Below are 13,960 nucleotides of genomic sequence, written 5' to 3' on the forward strand. Positions count from 1 at the left end.
CATAATAATACAGGACGACCTAAAATCCATGCATTATCCATAAGACAAAACTATATATACATTGAACATTGAAGGACCGGACACACCCCGCTTCCCATCTCAGAGAGATATCGAAGCTTTCCCGGGGGATGGGTGTATCCGGAAATTTATTAATTTATGTGAAAATAACAATGATATACATATATACAATAAATAATCTGGAATAAATAATCGTACAAATTGTGATCATATAGCATCATCCACAGATAATCAGTCCGTAATCGTAATAGTCCTTATATAAATAATCAAAGATAATTTTTGTCTTGTATGTGATAGAATCTGGAAGTGAGTTTATCCAATCTAGAATATAACAATCTCGGCAATCAAGCTGTAATAAGATATAAATTGACGTCCATATGTCCGGCATCTCCATTTCATTCACACCCGCCGGAAAAAGGATGAAACAGTTGACACTTGTCTTCTTGGGCGTAAATTGTATCGATTATTAGATGTCGGTGAAACAACCGATGCATGTCTTCTTGGCCGTAAATTGTACTTTTTAATAGGTAACCGTGTTACCTCTCTTGTTGGCTCGTAAGACGGGTCCTCAAAGCGCGAATTGCGTCCCCTTGATCCCGCAGCTTGTGTCTTATTGTGGAGTAGATGTAGGTTGCGGTCCAGGAATCGAATCAACCTCTGCAAACGTTGAAAGTTCAGAGGGCTGTCTAGAATTCTCATTTTCCAAGCAAGCATTCTGGACTCTGGCAGTTGGCCAAAGTGGAAGTCTCTCGTCTGGGGACACGTGGTTATATAGTGCCATAGGGAACCATTTGAACCGCAGATGCATACGCTGTTACTAGAACGTTTAAAACGCAGAAGATACACCGGAAAAGGGCCATGCTCGGTGATAGCGATTGTTTTCTCTCTAGGCCATACGTTCAAACGCCACTGAACTCGTCGTTGTATCTTGTATGCGTCCTTTGCTGCACATGTATTCCAATTGGTCTGCCACCCCTGCAACACGTCCTCTTTAAGCACCCGATGGACCAAACTCCTTGGCCAAAGTTGGTCGTCTTGAGACGGAAGTTTTGTGGCCTCCTTGGCAAGTTTGTCGGCTATTTCGTTGCCAAAGATGCCTGCGTGGGCTTTAACCCAGGCCAATCGGATTCTCGTGTTGGCGCATAAAATTCGGCGAATCTTCCGTACATTATGATGCACAGAACGTGGGTTTTTGATTGATAACAGGCCCGAAGCGCTGTCTGAGAGGATCAGCACTGGTTTCGATAAGGCGTGTGCCCTTGAAACGGCATTCAGAATCGCATATATTTCAGCTTGAAAAACACTGTTTTCTTTTGCGAGCCGCCTGCTCCATTGTTCCTCGATGGATCCATCTTCTTTTATAACTACATAAGCGCACCCTGTACCGTCAGAAGACTTCGAGCCGTCTGTATAGATCTTTACTGTTCCAGGAGCCAGCTTAATACATTCAGCACCAGACAGCACGACCTGATTTGCGTCAATGTCCACGCTGGGATGCATGAGCCATAGCTTGTGTTGCTTTTCAAAAGCCTGCGCTTGCAGTGATTGAGTACTAATGACAACGTCTTCATCCAAATGAAGAATGCTGGTCTTGCGGGCTTCATATTCAATATAACTGCTCAGCCGCGGATTCCCTGTGGCGACATATAAGACTTCATTTGCAGTGGTGGAGTAGGCCCCGGATACATACAACAGGAACGGGCGCTGGGCTATGTCCAGAATTCTCCTTTGTGTTTGCGTAGGATACCGAAACCAAGAGGCGCATCCAAAGGAAAGCTGACGCTGCACAACTGATCTGTATAAAATATTCCTAAAATTCTGCTGGAGCCCCCATTTTGGTCCGGCTACTCTACGAAGGAGTTGGAGGGTACCGTGTACCTTGTCTACTTGCTTAGCGATATGTGTCATAAAACTGAGCTTGTCATCTATGTACACCCCTAGATATTTAATTACTTTGGAAGGCCAAATCCGTAATCCATTGATAACGATCCTCGGCTTCTGTTTCTTGGGATGAAGCCAAAGAAACGTGGTTTTCTCCACTTCCATCTGCAGCTTATTATTACTCAACCATTTCGACAGAGACATGAATGCATTTTGCGCAGTGAGAGTTATGTCGTCGTGGTCGTCCCCTGATATTACAAAAATGAGATCATCTGCGAATGCTTGTATGTAGACATGAGGACCCCAGTTAAGTTTTAACAGCGTATCAAGCACCAGCGTCCACAGTAAAGGACCACTGCAGGATCCTTGTGGGCATCCTTGACGCTGCTCTTTTGTTGCTACACCTCCATCAGTAGTCATTGTTATGTAACGGTCTCGCAACATATTCTCCACGATACTTACCAAAGACGACGGAAGTGGCGTTCGACGTAACTGGTTTATAATGAGTTCGTGGCGTAGGGAGTCGAAAGCACCACGTATGTCCACCGACACGACAGCTGTTTGAAGACCATGGGCGTGTTTGTCTCTGATGACACGAAGAAGAGCCTCAATGGCCTTTTCCGCTGATCTTCCAGCGCGGAAACCAAACTGGAGAGGACTTAACCAATTAGCCTGTTCTAAATAATACACAATACGCTGGACCAGAACCTTTTCAAAAACTTTTCCTATTGTGGATAGAAGACATATTGGACGATATGATCGCAAGGACTCTGGATCACGATCCTTTTTCAGAAAAAGAAGAATCTTCCCTTTTTTGAAATGGTGAGGAAACACCGATATGTCTAGCAGTTTATTGAAAACGAAGGTAAAGACTTCAGCATATTCTTCAAAAAGTTTCTTCAGAATTGGGATGTTGATATTGTCACAGCCTGGTGCGCTTCTGTTCTTGAGGTTATTCACTATGTGAGCTATCTCTGACGTCGTAATTGGTAAATCATGTTCGAATACGTCGCTTCGTCTCTGCACTAGAGCAATTCGTTCTACTGTATCCGGATATATAAGATTCAGCTGGTATTCTGCTGCCTCAAGAATGGTTGAGTTGAACATACCATTGAAACTCATCCTCACTTGAGGCGGTATACGTTTGCATTTAAATACTGAACGATATGCTCCACCGTAAGGACTGCTTGCCTCGGCACAAAACTTCGTCCAACTGGTGATTTTAGCCTTCTCAACAGAACGCTTGTATACTGTCCTTGCTTTCTTGTATTGCGCTCTAGCTATATTTTTGTCCTCTTTGGCCTTTATAAATCTCCGTTCCAGTGCCCGAACCTTTTTTCTTTCAATGGCCAACTGCTGGGTCCACCAGCTTGGAAGACGATTTGGTCTCATTTGGACGTACCCAAGAGTATCTGCGCATTTTCTCTGTAATTCCAACATAAAATTGTCGATGGTATTATTTACACCATCTTCCGTTGAAACCGTCCCAATTTGCTTAAGGAGCACATTGAACAGCGGTCTTGTGACTGCTGCCAGCTTGCGCAGCCTCCTAGTTGTTGTTCTATAACGACCTTGTGTGATATACAGAATAATAAAATTTGTTATAGCAAATGAATAATGGTTAATAAAGAATCGAAACAGATCTTCAAATACACTCATTGCCATAAAAATTTGCGCACCAAGAAATAATTGTGGGATCGAAACGAAAGTTGGCCTGAAGGTACATGTCGGGCAGATATGCAAATGATTAGAAATGCAGCGTGATTGCGCATTGCGTAATGCCACTAGAGGGCGTTGAACTTCGTTCTCCTTGGAGTATAAAACAGGTAAGCGGAGCTTGCTGGAGTGTATTTAATTGTTTGCAAAGGAAATGCTGAGGTAGACATGCCGTTACGCCGCCGTCGAAGACCATATGAGCAGTTGTCAGAGTTCGATAGGGGAAGAATGATCGGGATGATGGAAGCTGGGTGGTCAGCTCGTCAACTAGGCCGTTCTGATTTTACTGTGAGGAGGTGTTGGGACCAGTGGACAGAAGAGACGTCATTTACACGGCGACCAGGTTCAAGACGCCCTCGACAGACCAGTCGTCGAGAAGACCGTCACATCATCCGAAACGCACGCGTAGAGCCAACTGCCTCATTGGCCGCTATCCAGACACAGGCAGCAGCTTCACTACGGGCCCCTGTGTCTTCCCGAACCATCGCAAGGCACCTGGCTGAAGGACATCTGGTATCGCGGCGCCCATTACGTGTGCTGCCAATGACACCCACCCACCAACGCCCCCGTTTGGAGTGGTGTCGAGCACGACGGGATTGGACTGCAACGGAATGGAACCAGGTCGTCTTCAGCGACGGATCGAGATTCAACTTGTGCAGTGATGACAATCGTGTTCGTGTGTGGAGGCCCCGTGGTGAACGCTTCAATCCTGCCTTCGCTTTACAGCGACACACAGCTCCCACAGCTGGTGTCACGGTATGGGGTGCCATTGCTTACGATACACGGTCACCCCAAATATTGATCCATGGCACAATAACAGCCCAGCGGTACGTCCATAACATCCTTCAGCCACATGTGTTGCCACTCGTGGCAGGGCTCCCAGGAGCCATTTTTCAACAAGACAATGCTAGGCCACACACAGCAAGGATGTCACAAGACTGCCTCCGCCACATTACCACCCTTCCCTGGCCTGCTCTATTCAAAAAAAAAGTTTTAGTTACACTGCTCCAAAGGTATTAAATAAGTACCAAACTGCTAATCATACTAATAAAAGATTGAATTATCATATTTTTGATTTTTGCGAAGAGCATTGTCTCTGAAACACTAATACAATAGAAATATTTACATTGAAAAATATTTTTATTCAACTTTTACAAAACATGTATTTAATTTTTGTGCATAGAGGTATCTATCATAAATATCTATATTTTCAACAATTTGCATGAACGCCAATCAAAGTTCGAAGAGATAATACAAATACAACGCCGCAAACTGCCCAACGAGGTGGCTGACTTAAGAACATCATGGATCCCCGAGCCATTTTTTGGAGCCCCTACCTACTACTGCTACACACATGCACCCCGCCCGCGGAACCCCCCAACGAATCGGTACATGCGGGAATGTGCGTGTACGTGTAGTGAAACCTGACGTGAAGTTTTTTGTTTCTCTGTAATGCTGTTATGTGTAGTGCTGCCATCTGCCACCAGTTTTTCTAACTATGAGTGAAGTGTTATGATTGAATGATTTATCGTTGTAGGACTGTTGCTCTCTGTGGCGAGACTTTTTAACGGGGAGATCGGCTCGCATTTGCGCCTTGAAGTTGGGAACCACAGAAAACCAACTTCAGCCGACCACCACTGTGGGGTTCGAACCCGGATCCTCGCATCGCGAGTCCGTCACTATAACCACTCGACCACCACAGAGGCTATACTATGAACAAGATATAATTATTGTTTTAATTTGCAATTTTGTTTCCAACATATTTTTGCGACGTTATAAAAATCCGAATCATTGTGCGCGCGCACGAGCATAAGTTATTACTGTTTATTGTTTATGATAATAGAACAATAATGAAGGGGTTGCTGGAGAAATAGAAATTTAGCATTACAAATCATTCGACCTTCTGGAAGGACAAGTAGTCCCTTGAGGGTCACAAAGTGGGTGTATGCGTGTATGTCCATTTTTTGTTTATTTTTTATGCATTTTTGTTCATATTTATTATGTATTTTTGTCTTGTCATCTGTCTCTCCTTTGTATTTTGTAATGTGTTCTGTTTTGTCCAATTAAAAAAAATGAAAAGACCCGCGGCACATTCGTAGACCACATTTACGTGCCTCGCGACACGTTTGCAAACTGTGGCCTGCACTCTCCTAAAGGTTGAGCACCCTTGCCGTAAAGAGCGCTCTCTGTTTGATGATAAGCATAGGCGGTGCTCGAGACTCGAGAGAGGTTGAAGACTCGTGGGAAGATCAAGGGGGTTCACAGTCCTCCTACGCATACACAAACGGGGGACCTTTAAGCATTAAAAGTTTGGGAACCCCTCCCTCGACCTATCCTCGACGCACCCTACACGCTCATCACTAAGGCTAGGATTTTTATGACATAAAAACGGACAAAATATGCTCCTATGCATTTATGCCCCTAAAAAACTAAAAACCATGCTTTCATAAATATGCTGACCATATTTCATCGAGAAAAATACGGAAATTACAGAAATCATTGCCAAAAATTATGCCGAAGACACACAAATAAAACTACATACAGTATGTAGGTCTGCGGGTCTTTTAATTCATCTGTAATTGTGCTGTGGGCCGCTAAAATGATTTGGAACTGTGTCATGGGCCACTTGAGTGATTTATGGATGTGCTTTGTGTCACACAAAAGGTCACTTTAGTGATATGTATATGCGCCCGGGCCTGTGTTGAGTGATCTACAAATGCAATGCTGGTCGCTTGAAAGATCTGTGAATGCGCTGTGGATTGTTCGATCATTCGCATGCTTGCACACTGTTTCGGTCACTCACATGCTTGTCTACTATCATACCTAATAGTCTCTAATCTCGCCAATCATTGCCGAAAAAGTAATGTCAAAGAATATGTAAAATTGTCAATTATTGCTAAAATTGCCAATTGTGGGAAATTAAGTGAGAAGGGGGGAAAAATCCCCTCTTCATGGTTATGCCGAAATATGGCAAGAGATGAAAACATGCCTTAAATTCTGAAGATCAAATGAAGACTAGCTTAAAATTTGCCGAAAATCATGGAAAAAATGCTCTATCGCGTAAAAATAGCGAAATATGCAAAGTGCACAAAAAATGCGCAGTCATAGAAATCCTAGCCCATCGCAATAATCTTGCCAATCGTATGTTTCCAAAAAAAAAACAACAAATTATCATAATAAATACACTGACGTGTGCCAAAAGAAACAAACACGCGCGGATATTTGCATGGGATTCGAGGTGAAGGAAAAGGTGTTGCCACTCGAAGCATCTGAATCAACGACGTATCCATTTCTTTGGGCACATTAATTAAGATTCGGGGTTGGATGGTGAGTATGACAAGAGAAAGTCCTCATTAATAAGCGATCCTAATTAATTAATTAACGTCGTTAACACTCTCGCATATTGACGTTTCTCTGTTATTTAGGACATGTTTTCAGATTTCGACATAAAGAAGAGCAAAGAAAGAGCCCTGGGGGGGAAACCCCCACAGAAATAATATTATCGGTGAGAAACGCCAAACTCCTGCTTGGGGGCACCAACTCTCATTCAATTGGCTACCACCAGAGGCGCGTTTATAATTTTTTTTTCGAATTTCGCCACACTTCTCCCAAGCACTGGTCTAATTTTCTCGACAACTCATTCCTCAGATTTGCCGCCGTGGGCCGTAGCCCGCTTAGCCCCACGTCCTGTAAATACGCCTCTGAGTTAAGTCACATGCTCGTGTACTGTTTTGATCGCTCACATGCCTGCGTATCTTCCGGTCACTTACACGCTTGCATACTTTTTTGGTCACTCCCATGCACAAGCTCACTCTTCAGATGGTTTTTGTCTTTCACATATTTGTACATGATTTTGTGCACCCGCATTCCTGTACAATGAAATATTTTGTCACTCACATGCTTGAACACTGTTTTGGTTACTCACAAGATTGCACATTTTGTTTTTAAACAAACAGCACAATGGACAAAACAGATAAAAAAAGAAATTTAAACAAACACTTTTCGACCCAAAGGGATATAAATAACCTTCCATGTGTCGTATTGATACATTACATAGAGAATTTCTGGGCAACATGCAAAGCTATATTTTACTACAATTGCTGCAGGCAAGTCACACCAAATATATTGCTTTAAAATGTCATACTATAGTCTGATGTGCCAAAATACAGATATATTTTCTCACAACAAATATATAAACAAATTTTACTCTTTTTAACTTGCAATTTCGCTAACCATCGAACGAAACGAACCTCTCAATATCTGCTATTTCCAGCGTACGATCTTTTATAGCCTTTTTAAACATATAAAATGATTGCTGTTGTCTAATATTATCATCAAATTCTCTACAGATTCTTGGAGCAAGAAAACAGTTTTTTTACGTAATGGTATATGATATTGTGATCTCATAGTGCTTCTTTGTATATTCACTCTGGGATACCAATCAGGATTCTTATACATGAATACTAAAACTTTCTACAGATAAAGTTAACGTATATCAAATTGGATTAATGATACTTTATTATGTGAAGAACTGTTGGTTTGTATAATGTCACGTCGCAAACAATCATAAAAATTATCTATAGTATAGATTGAATTTTTATATGTCCCCCCCCCCCCCGAAACCTGTAGTCCGTATAAAATATGTGGGAACACCCATGCAAAAAACACTTCTTTCAAACTTTGGTGTGAGATGATAGCCTTTAATTTATACGTCATTGCTGTAAGTGCTCGTAATTTATTGACAATTTGATCAGTATGATCTTTCCATTTTAGGTTAGATGAAATAATGATTCCAAGATATTTATAATGCTGTATTCTTTAAATGTATGAACAGTTACATATATTATTTGAAGAAAAGTCTTGTATAGATGTCTTTTTCCAAATTTTTTACCAGTTCTTCAGTTGTTTCAGCGGAGGAAACCAGAACTGTATCATCTGCGAATGAAACAAGTTGACTGGAAATACTAATATTATGAATTTCATTAATGTAAATATGGGAAAAAGTATTGGGCCCAGGACCGATCTTTGTGGTATGCCTGTATCTATTGCCCTACTTTAACGGTCTGTCTCCTATTTGTTATAAAAGATCTGAACCAATCGAGCGGGAGCCCTCTTACTCCAATATTTTTTAGTTTTTCCAATAAGATATCCCAGTTTACTGTATCAAACGCTTTACTGATATCTATAAATACAGCTGCTACTTTTTCGTTTTGATTTATTTTATTTTGTATATGATCCATTAATTTAATCATAGCCATTTCAGTATTCCTTTTTCCCTGAAAATAATTGATGATGTGAGTAGTAGGCAATGGAGTGTAAATAACTATTAAGTTGTTGTTTTAACCATTTCTCTAATAATTTCGACATAATTGGTAAAATCGAAATTGGTCTGTAATTGTCCATGTCATCTTTGTTACCTCTCTTGTATATAGGCATAACAATCGACTTTTTTTCGACATTATAAAATATTCCAGTATCTAGAGATTTATTAATCAAATGGGTTATTAGTGATGGGTGGTGGCGATAGATAATTTTAATCATTCTTGGTGTCAGAACATCACTTCCTGCCGGCTTATTAATCTTAATTGAGTTAATTAAGCTTTCAGTTTGTGGCAAGTCGTGAAGAACAATTGAATTGAGTTGAGAACTTTCGTTATCTACAAAGTCATTTATTTGATTGTTTATACAAATACAAATACAACGCCGCAACAGGCAAAATGCGCAACGAGGTGGCTGAGAAAAAGATGCCCATAAAAATATTATTATTATTACTTCAGTATCCTTCACTCGATTTATGAAATTATCATTGAAATCGTTAGCTAGTTTGCTTTGATCATCGCAATTGGGTAATTTCATAATTTTTTTGTTGTTTACAAAATGGTTTATAAATTTCCGTTTTCTTTTATTTGATACCAAATTGATAAAAATTTTTCCTAAAATAATCATGTTTCTGTTTTTTGATTACTTTCTTTAAATTCATATTATATTGTTTATATTTGATTTCGTAATCATGTCTGAATCGATTTTTACGATGCTTCATATATAGTTTTTCCTTAATATTTATCATTTTGATTAGGTCATACGTAATCCATTCATTAAGCTTCGCCCTATTTCTATGTTTAACATGGTTTTTTTTATAAATAAGTTTAAATTCAATTTAAGGATGTTAATAAAACGTATATAAGCCTGATTTCAACACCCCCTAATAAACCGTTCAAATAATTCATAATTTATCCAAGTTTTTTCTATATAATTTGAATTGTTATCGTTATTATATGGTGAACATTTTCTTATATAACCAATTAGTAGATGATGATTAGTAATTCCCGCATCATATACGCCCATTTTACAGTGAAAATTATTTTTTAGCGAACGGTAAAAAACATGGTCAACATCAGTCGAATCAGTAAATCCGATTCTTATAACACATTTTTCAAATGAAGAAAAACCATTTAAACAGAATAAATTCAAATATTCATTAATATTTATGTGATTATCATTGAATAGGTTCACATTCATGTCACCCATAATTACCATATCCGAGTTTTTAAATTTGTTCAAATATACTCTAAGTTCATCATTAAATTGTTCAATGGTATAATTATGAGATCTATAAAATAGTGAAAAAATAATATTTGAATCACAAATTTTTAGTGTTAAAATTTCAGCTGTCTGAAATTGATTAGAAATTGTGAAAATTGACTTTTATACCTTCTCTAATGTATATGTAAACCCCTCCTGATTCATTATATTCACGACAATTATAAAAACTATAATAACCTGGGATTTTATTCACTTCACATTCCTTAATTCAGATTTCAGTCAGACATATCACATCAAAATCTTCATTAGTATATTTTAAAAATACCATAAAATTATCAAAGTTTTTCCTCATACTTCTAACATTACAAACAATATATTTCAGTGTCGTATTAGAAACTGTTTCATCCGGTATTTAGAAACTCTTTTATAGAATTAGGCGAATTCAAGACACTTTGATCTTAGCCAAAAGGCCGAGAAGCGATGCGAATTCAAGACAGGCACTCTATCGTTGTTCATTTCTATATAGTTTTCAGTCATTAAGTCAAACATTGTTTACACGTATTTTTTCCAATTCTTTGGTGTTTCTTGTCCTTAATACCATGGATGTCTACAGTTACAGTTACAGTTGAATTAAGCAGGGCTATCGGCTGCAGTGAACCATGGATGTCTCTGTCTGTCTTAAAAACACCTTCCCATTTTTAGTCCTGGCAAACTGGTAGTTTTGTCCATACTTGAATTTCCTTACAGCATTACAGTTGCTTGATGTGTCGAGTCAAATGTTCGTTGATGTAAATTCCCTGAGGAGTAAAATTCTTATTGATGACATCAGTATCTAAGGATGGGTGCTTTTTAACAGCATCAATCCAAGTCTGCTTTGATGATTCCTCCTTGAATCTGACAGTAATTGGATTAGGTTTCCCCCTTGTGAATGATGGTACCCTATGTGTTTTCTTAATTTCGGTATCTTGGGTGATGTTGAGCACATCCTTTATGTTATTCAACATTTCAACTGTGTTCTCATTTTTCTCTTCAGGAATACCATTTATTTCGATGTTATTTGCTTTACTCCTATATTACATGTCTGAAAGTGATTCTTGCTCTCTAGGTCCCTTTTTTTGGTCGTCCACTTGGTCACTCAAGTGCCTGCACACTCTCTCGCTCATTCACATGCTTACAAACTTTCTATAGGTCTTGATGGCTTTGAGGCTTTCATGGCCGGCGTTCAATGAGTTACCAGCGGTTTCCGCACTATTAAGCCATGTTCTAAAAGCCACGGTCTCTATAGGTCCCTCGTTTGGTTATTCACTGACCTAGTTCCTCGCTGTATAGACAGAGGCGGATGTATCGTTTTATCACCTGGAGGGGGAGATGGGGAGCGTCTGTACAAATTTTGCGACCACTCATTACTCAAATTTATCGGCCCTATTCGGAACTTGCCGTTCTGGGATATAGCCCGCTAAGATTACATATGTGAGCGACTTAAATAATCTGCAAGCATGTGGATGACCGAAACAGTGTGCAAGCATGTGAGTGACCGAAACAGTATGCGAGCATATCAAGCACCAACACAGTGTGTGATCATGTGAGTGACCGAAACAGTGTGCAAGTATGTGAGTGATCGAAACAGTGTGGAAGCATGTTAGTAACCAAAACAGTGTGCGAGCTATTTTGTTACTTCCCCCCATCCCGGTAAATACGCCACTGGCCACCACACGCCTTTTATTCAGTGATAGTGAAGTCGTAACGATTGCACATGTCGAGAGTAATAAAAAAAACAAATAAAGAAGGTGGTCAGAAAAGAAAAAAAAAAGCCTGAAGGTTAATATCGAACGAGAAAAGAAGAAAAAATGGCGGTTTCATCAACATTAATATGATAATAATAATAATAATGATAATAATAATTCCACACAACCTGTACCTCGTGCAAAACTAATTCCGAAGAAGAAGAAGAAGAAGAAGTAGGTCAGTCTTATCTAGTTGATGAGAAAAAATAAAATGGCTAACAGAAAAAAAACATCGAATTTCACTTTGGTTTCTGTATTTAAACACCATTTTGTGTGGAACGTGATGGAATGACTGTGTCGTCTGGAATTCCAGGTGACCGTTTTATATGGCAAAGCCACGATGAGGCTGTTGCCATTTTCGTTATCCGCAATACTGACTGCGTCGTCTGAAATTCTCCAGGTGACTCTTTTATATATATATATATATATGTGTGTGTGTGTGTGTGGAATGGCACGCACGATGAGGATGTTGCCATTTTCGTTATCCGTGATGATAATAACGGTTTCTGCGACTGATATCAGGTTTCTATCCAAAATGGTGGGTGTCATCATTATTTCTAGAAACTGTATCGGTTGCCTTTTGAAGTGATTACGACGAGCAGTCACCTTGACCAGATATTACTATCAGTGAGTAACTAACAGTCGTCGGTTTTTACAGTCTAAGATGATATGTCAAAAAAAGAAAATGGCGATGGAGATTTTTGTGAATATAATCAAGGACAGACGCGCATTTACGGTTTTGCCGCCTGTGGGGACAACACGAATTTTTGCCACCCTTCTCCCATTCTAATTTTCTTGACCTACGGTTTCCTCGAATTCCCCACCTTCTGCAATAGCTCGCTTGGCTTCCCCCCCCCCTCCCATCACTCCTGCAAGTAAGTCACTTTTTTGTCACTCCCATGCATAGGCGGAGATAGACTTGGAAGTCTGAGGGGGGCACGATGATGATGATGTCAATTCATATATGCATATATACATTAGATCAGTCAACTTCACCTTTGACGCAGGGAATTGCCCTCCCCCCTCCGTATCTCCGCCCATGCTCCCATGCTCATACACTTTCCAAGTCACTCTTTTAGTCATTCTCATGTGATCGCACACTATTTTTTGTTACTCACTGGCTTGCACACGCTGTTTTGGTTACTTACTGACACGTTTCCTTGCTGTACGGGTCACTCTTTTCATCCTTTACACGTTTACACATGCTCTGGGAAATTCTTTCGGTTGCTTACACAGGCTCCAGGTCACTCTTTTGCTTACTCACTTGTTTGCAAACTCTCTACGCCACTTTTTCGATCACTCACTGATCTAGTACCTTGCTGCCTGAGCAGAGACGGATTTATTGAGCGGTTATACAAATTTTGCCGCCCTTCTCCCATACTACTAATTTTCTAGGCCACTCATTTCTCAAATTTGCCGCCCCTTTGAACTTACACCCTGGGCTGTGTATTTACGGAGCGCCCCCCCCCCTCTCTCCCTCCCTCTGTAAAGTTAGTTCATTTTTACAAAATTAAGTTTGAGGAGGCAAGCCACATCAGATAACCTTCAGAACCACATTTGGTCTGGGGGGGGGGGGAGCAAGAGTTTATTTACCGTGTATGGCATAAAGGGTGATTAATTAATCAAATTAATGTGATTAATTAAATTAATTAGCTAAAAATTTGCTGGCGAAATACTTGAACGGCCCCTTTTTGGAAAACAAAAATACAGTACAGTATTATATTGAGAAACGTCACTTAACTGAGATCCTTCCGCCACCTATGAAATGAAATCACAACCGTTAATGATGCGCATGAAAAAAAAAAAAATACAGTATGATATCAATAAGTATTTTTTTTAAGTAATATAAATTAACAAACTTGCAGGAAAACGTTGATGTTTTTTAGCATAGTGAAACAACGTTAGTAACAAACGCAAAGCGTAACTGTCCTTGTGATTATAACCAAAGAAACAGTTACCTCTCGATTTCGTATGCTTTTAGATCCATGCCGTTGCTAGTTGATGCGAAGTACTTGAGC

General features: G+C 39.8%; 2 protein-coding genes across 2 annotated transcripts in view; one reads left to right on the top strand and one right to left on the bottom strand.

The window, feature by feature from the left end:
* The window catches only part of LOC149065027 (uncharacterized), an 85,355-nt gene that overhangs the window by 23,466 nt on the left and 47,929 nt on the right, over window positions 1–13,960 (top strand). The gene's annotated exons all lie outside the window — the stretch shown is intronic.
* Window positions 331–11,162, bottom strand: LOC149065028 (uncharacterized). The gene is made up of 5 exons (XM_089254272.1): window positions 10,912–11,162; window positions 10,150–10,225; window positions 7,849–7,906; window positions 559–3,470; window positions 331–339 (listed from the first exon to the last, which is right to left on the bottom strand). The coding sequence occupies exons 1-5, from the start codon at window positions 11,160–11,162 to the stop codon at window positions 331–333; spliced, it is 3,306 nt and encodes a 1,101-aa protein (XP_089110398.1).

The sequence above is a fragment of the Pholcus phalangioides genome, unplaced genomic scaffold (assembly GCF_987345545.1).
Source record: "Pholcus phalangioides strain wild (caught in Gottingen) unplaced genomic scaffold, Ppha-v1.0 ptg000041l_1, whole genome shotgun sequence".
In the NCBI taxonomy this organism is placed as follows: Eukaryota; Metazoa; Arthropoda; class Arachnida; order Araneae; family Pholcidae; genus Pholcus; species Pholcus phalangioides.

Coding starts and splice junctions, on each gene's coding strand:
- LOC149065028 (XM_089254272.1), bottom strand. CDS start 11,162: ATGTTGAATAACATAAAGGATGTGCTCAACATCACCCAAGATACCGAA. Junction 10,226..10,911: donor ACTCGACACATCAAGCAACT/GTAATGCTGTAA, acceptor ACTATTTTATAG/ATCTCATAATTATACCATTG. Junction 7,907..10,149: donor AATTTAAAAACTCGGATATG/GTAATTATGGGT, acceptor ATGTTTAAAAAG/GCTATAAAAGATCGTACGCT.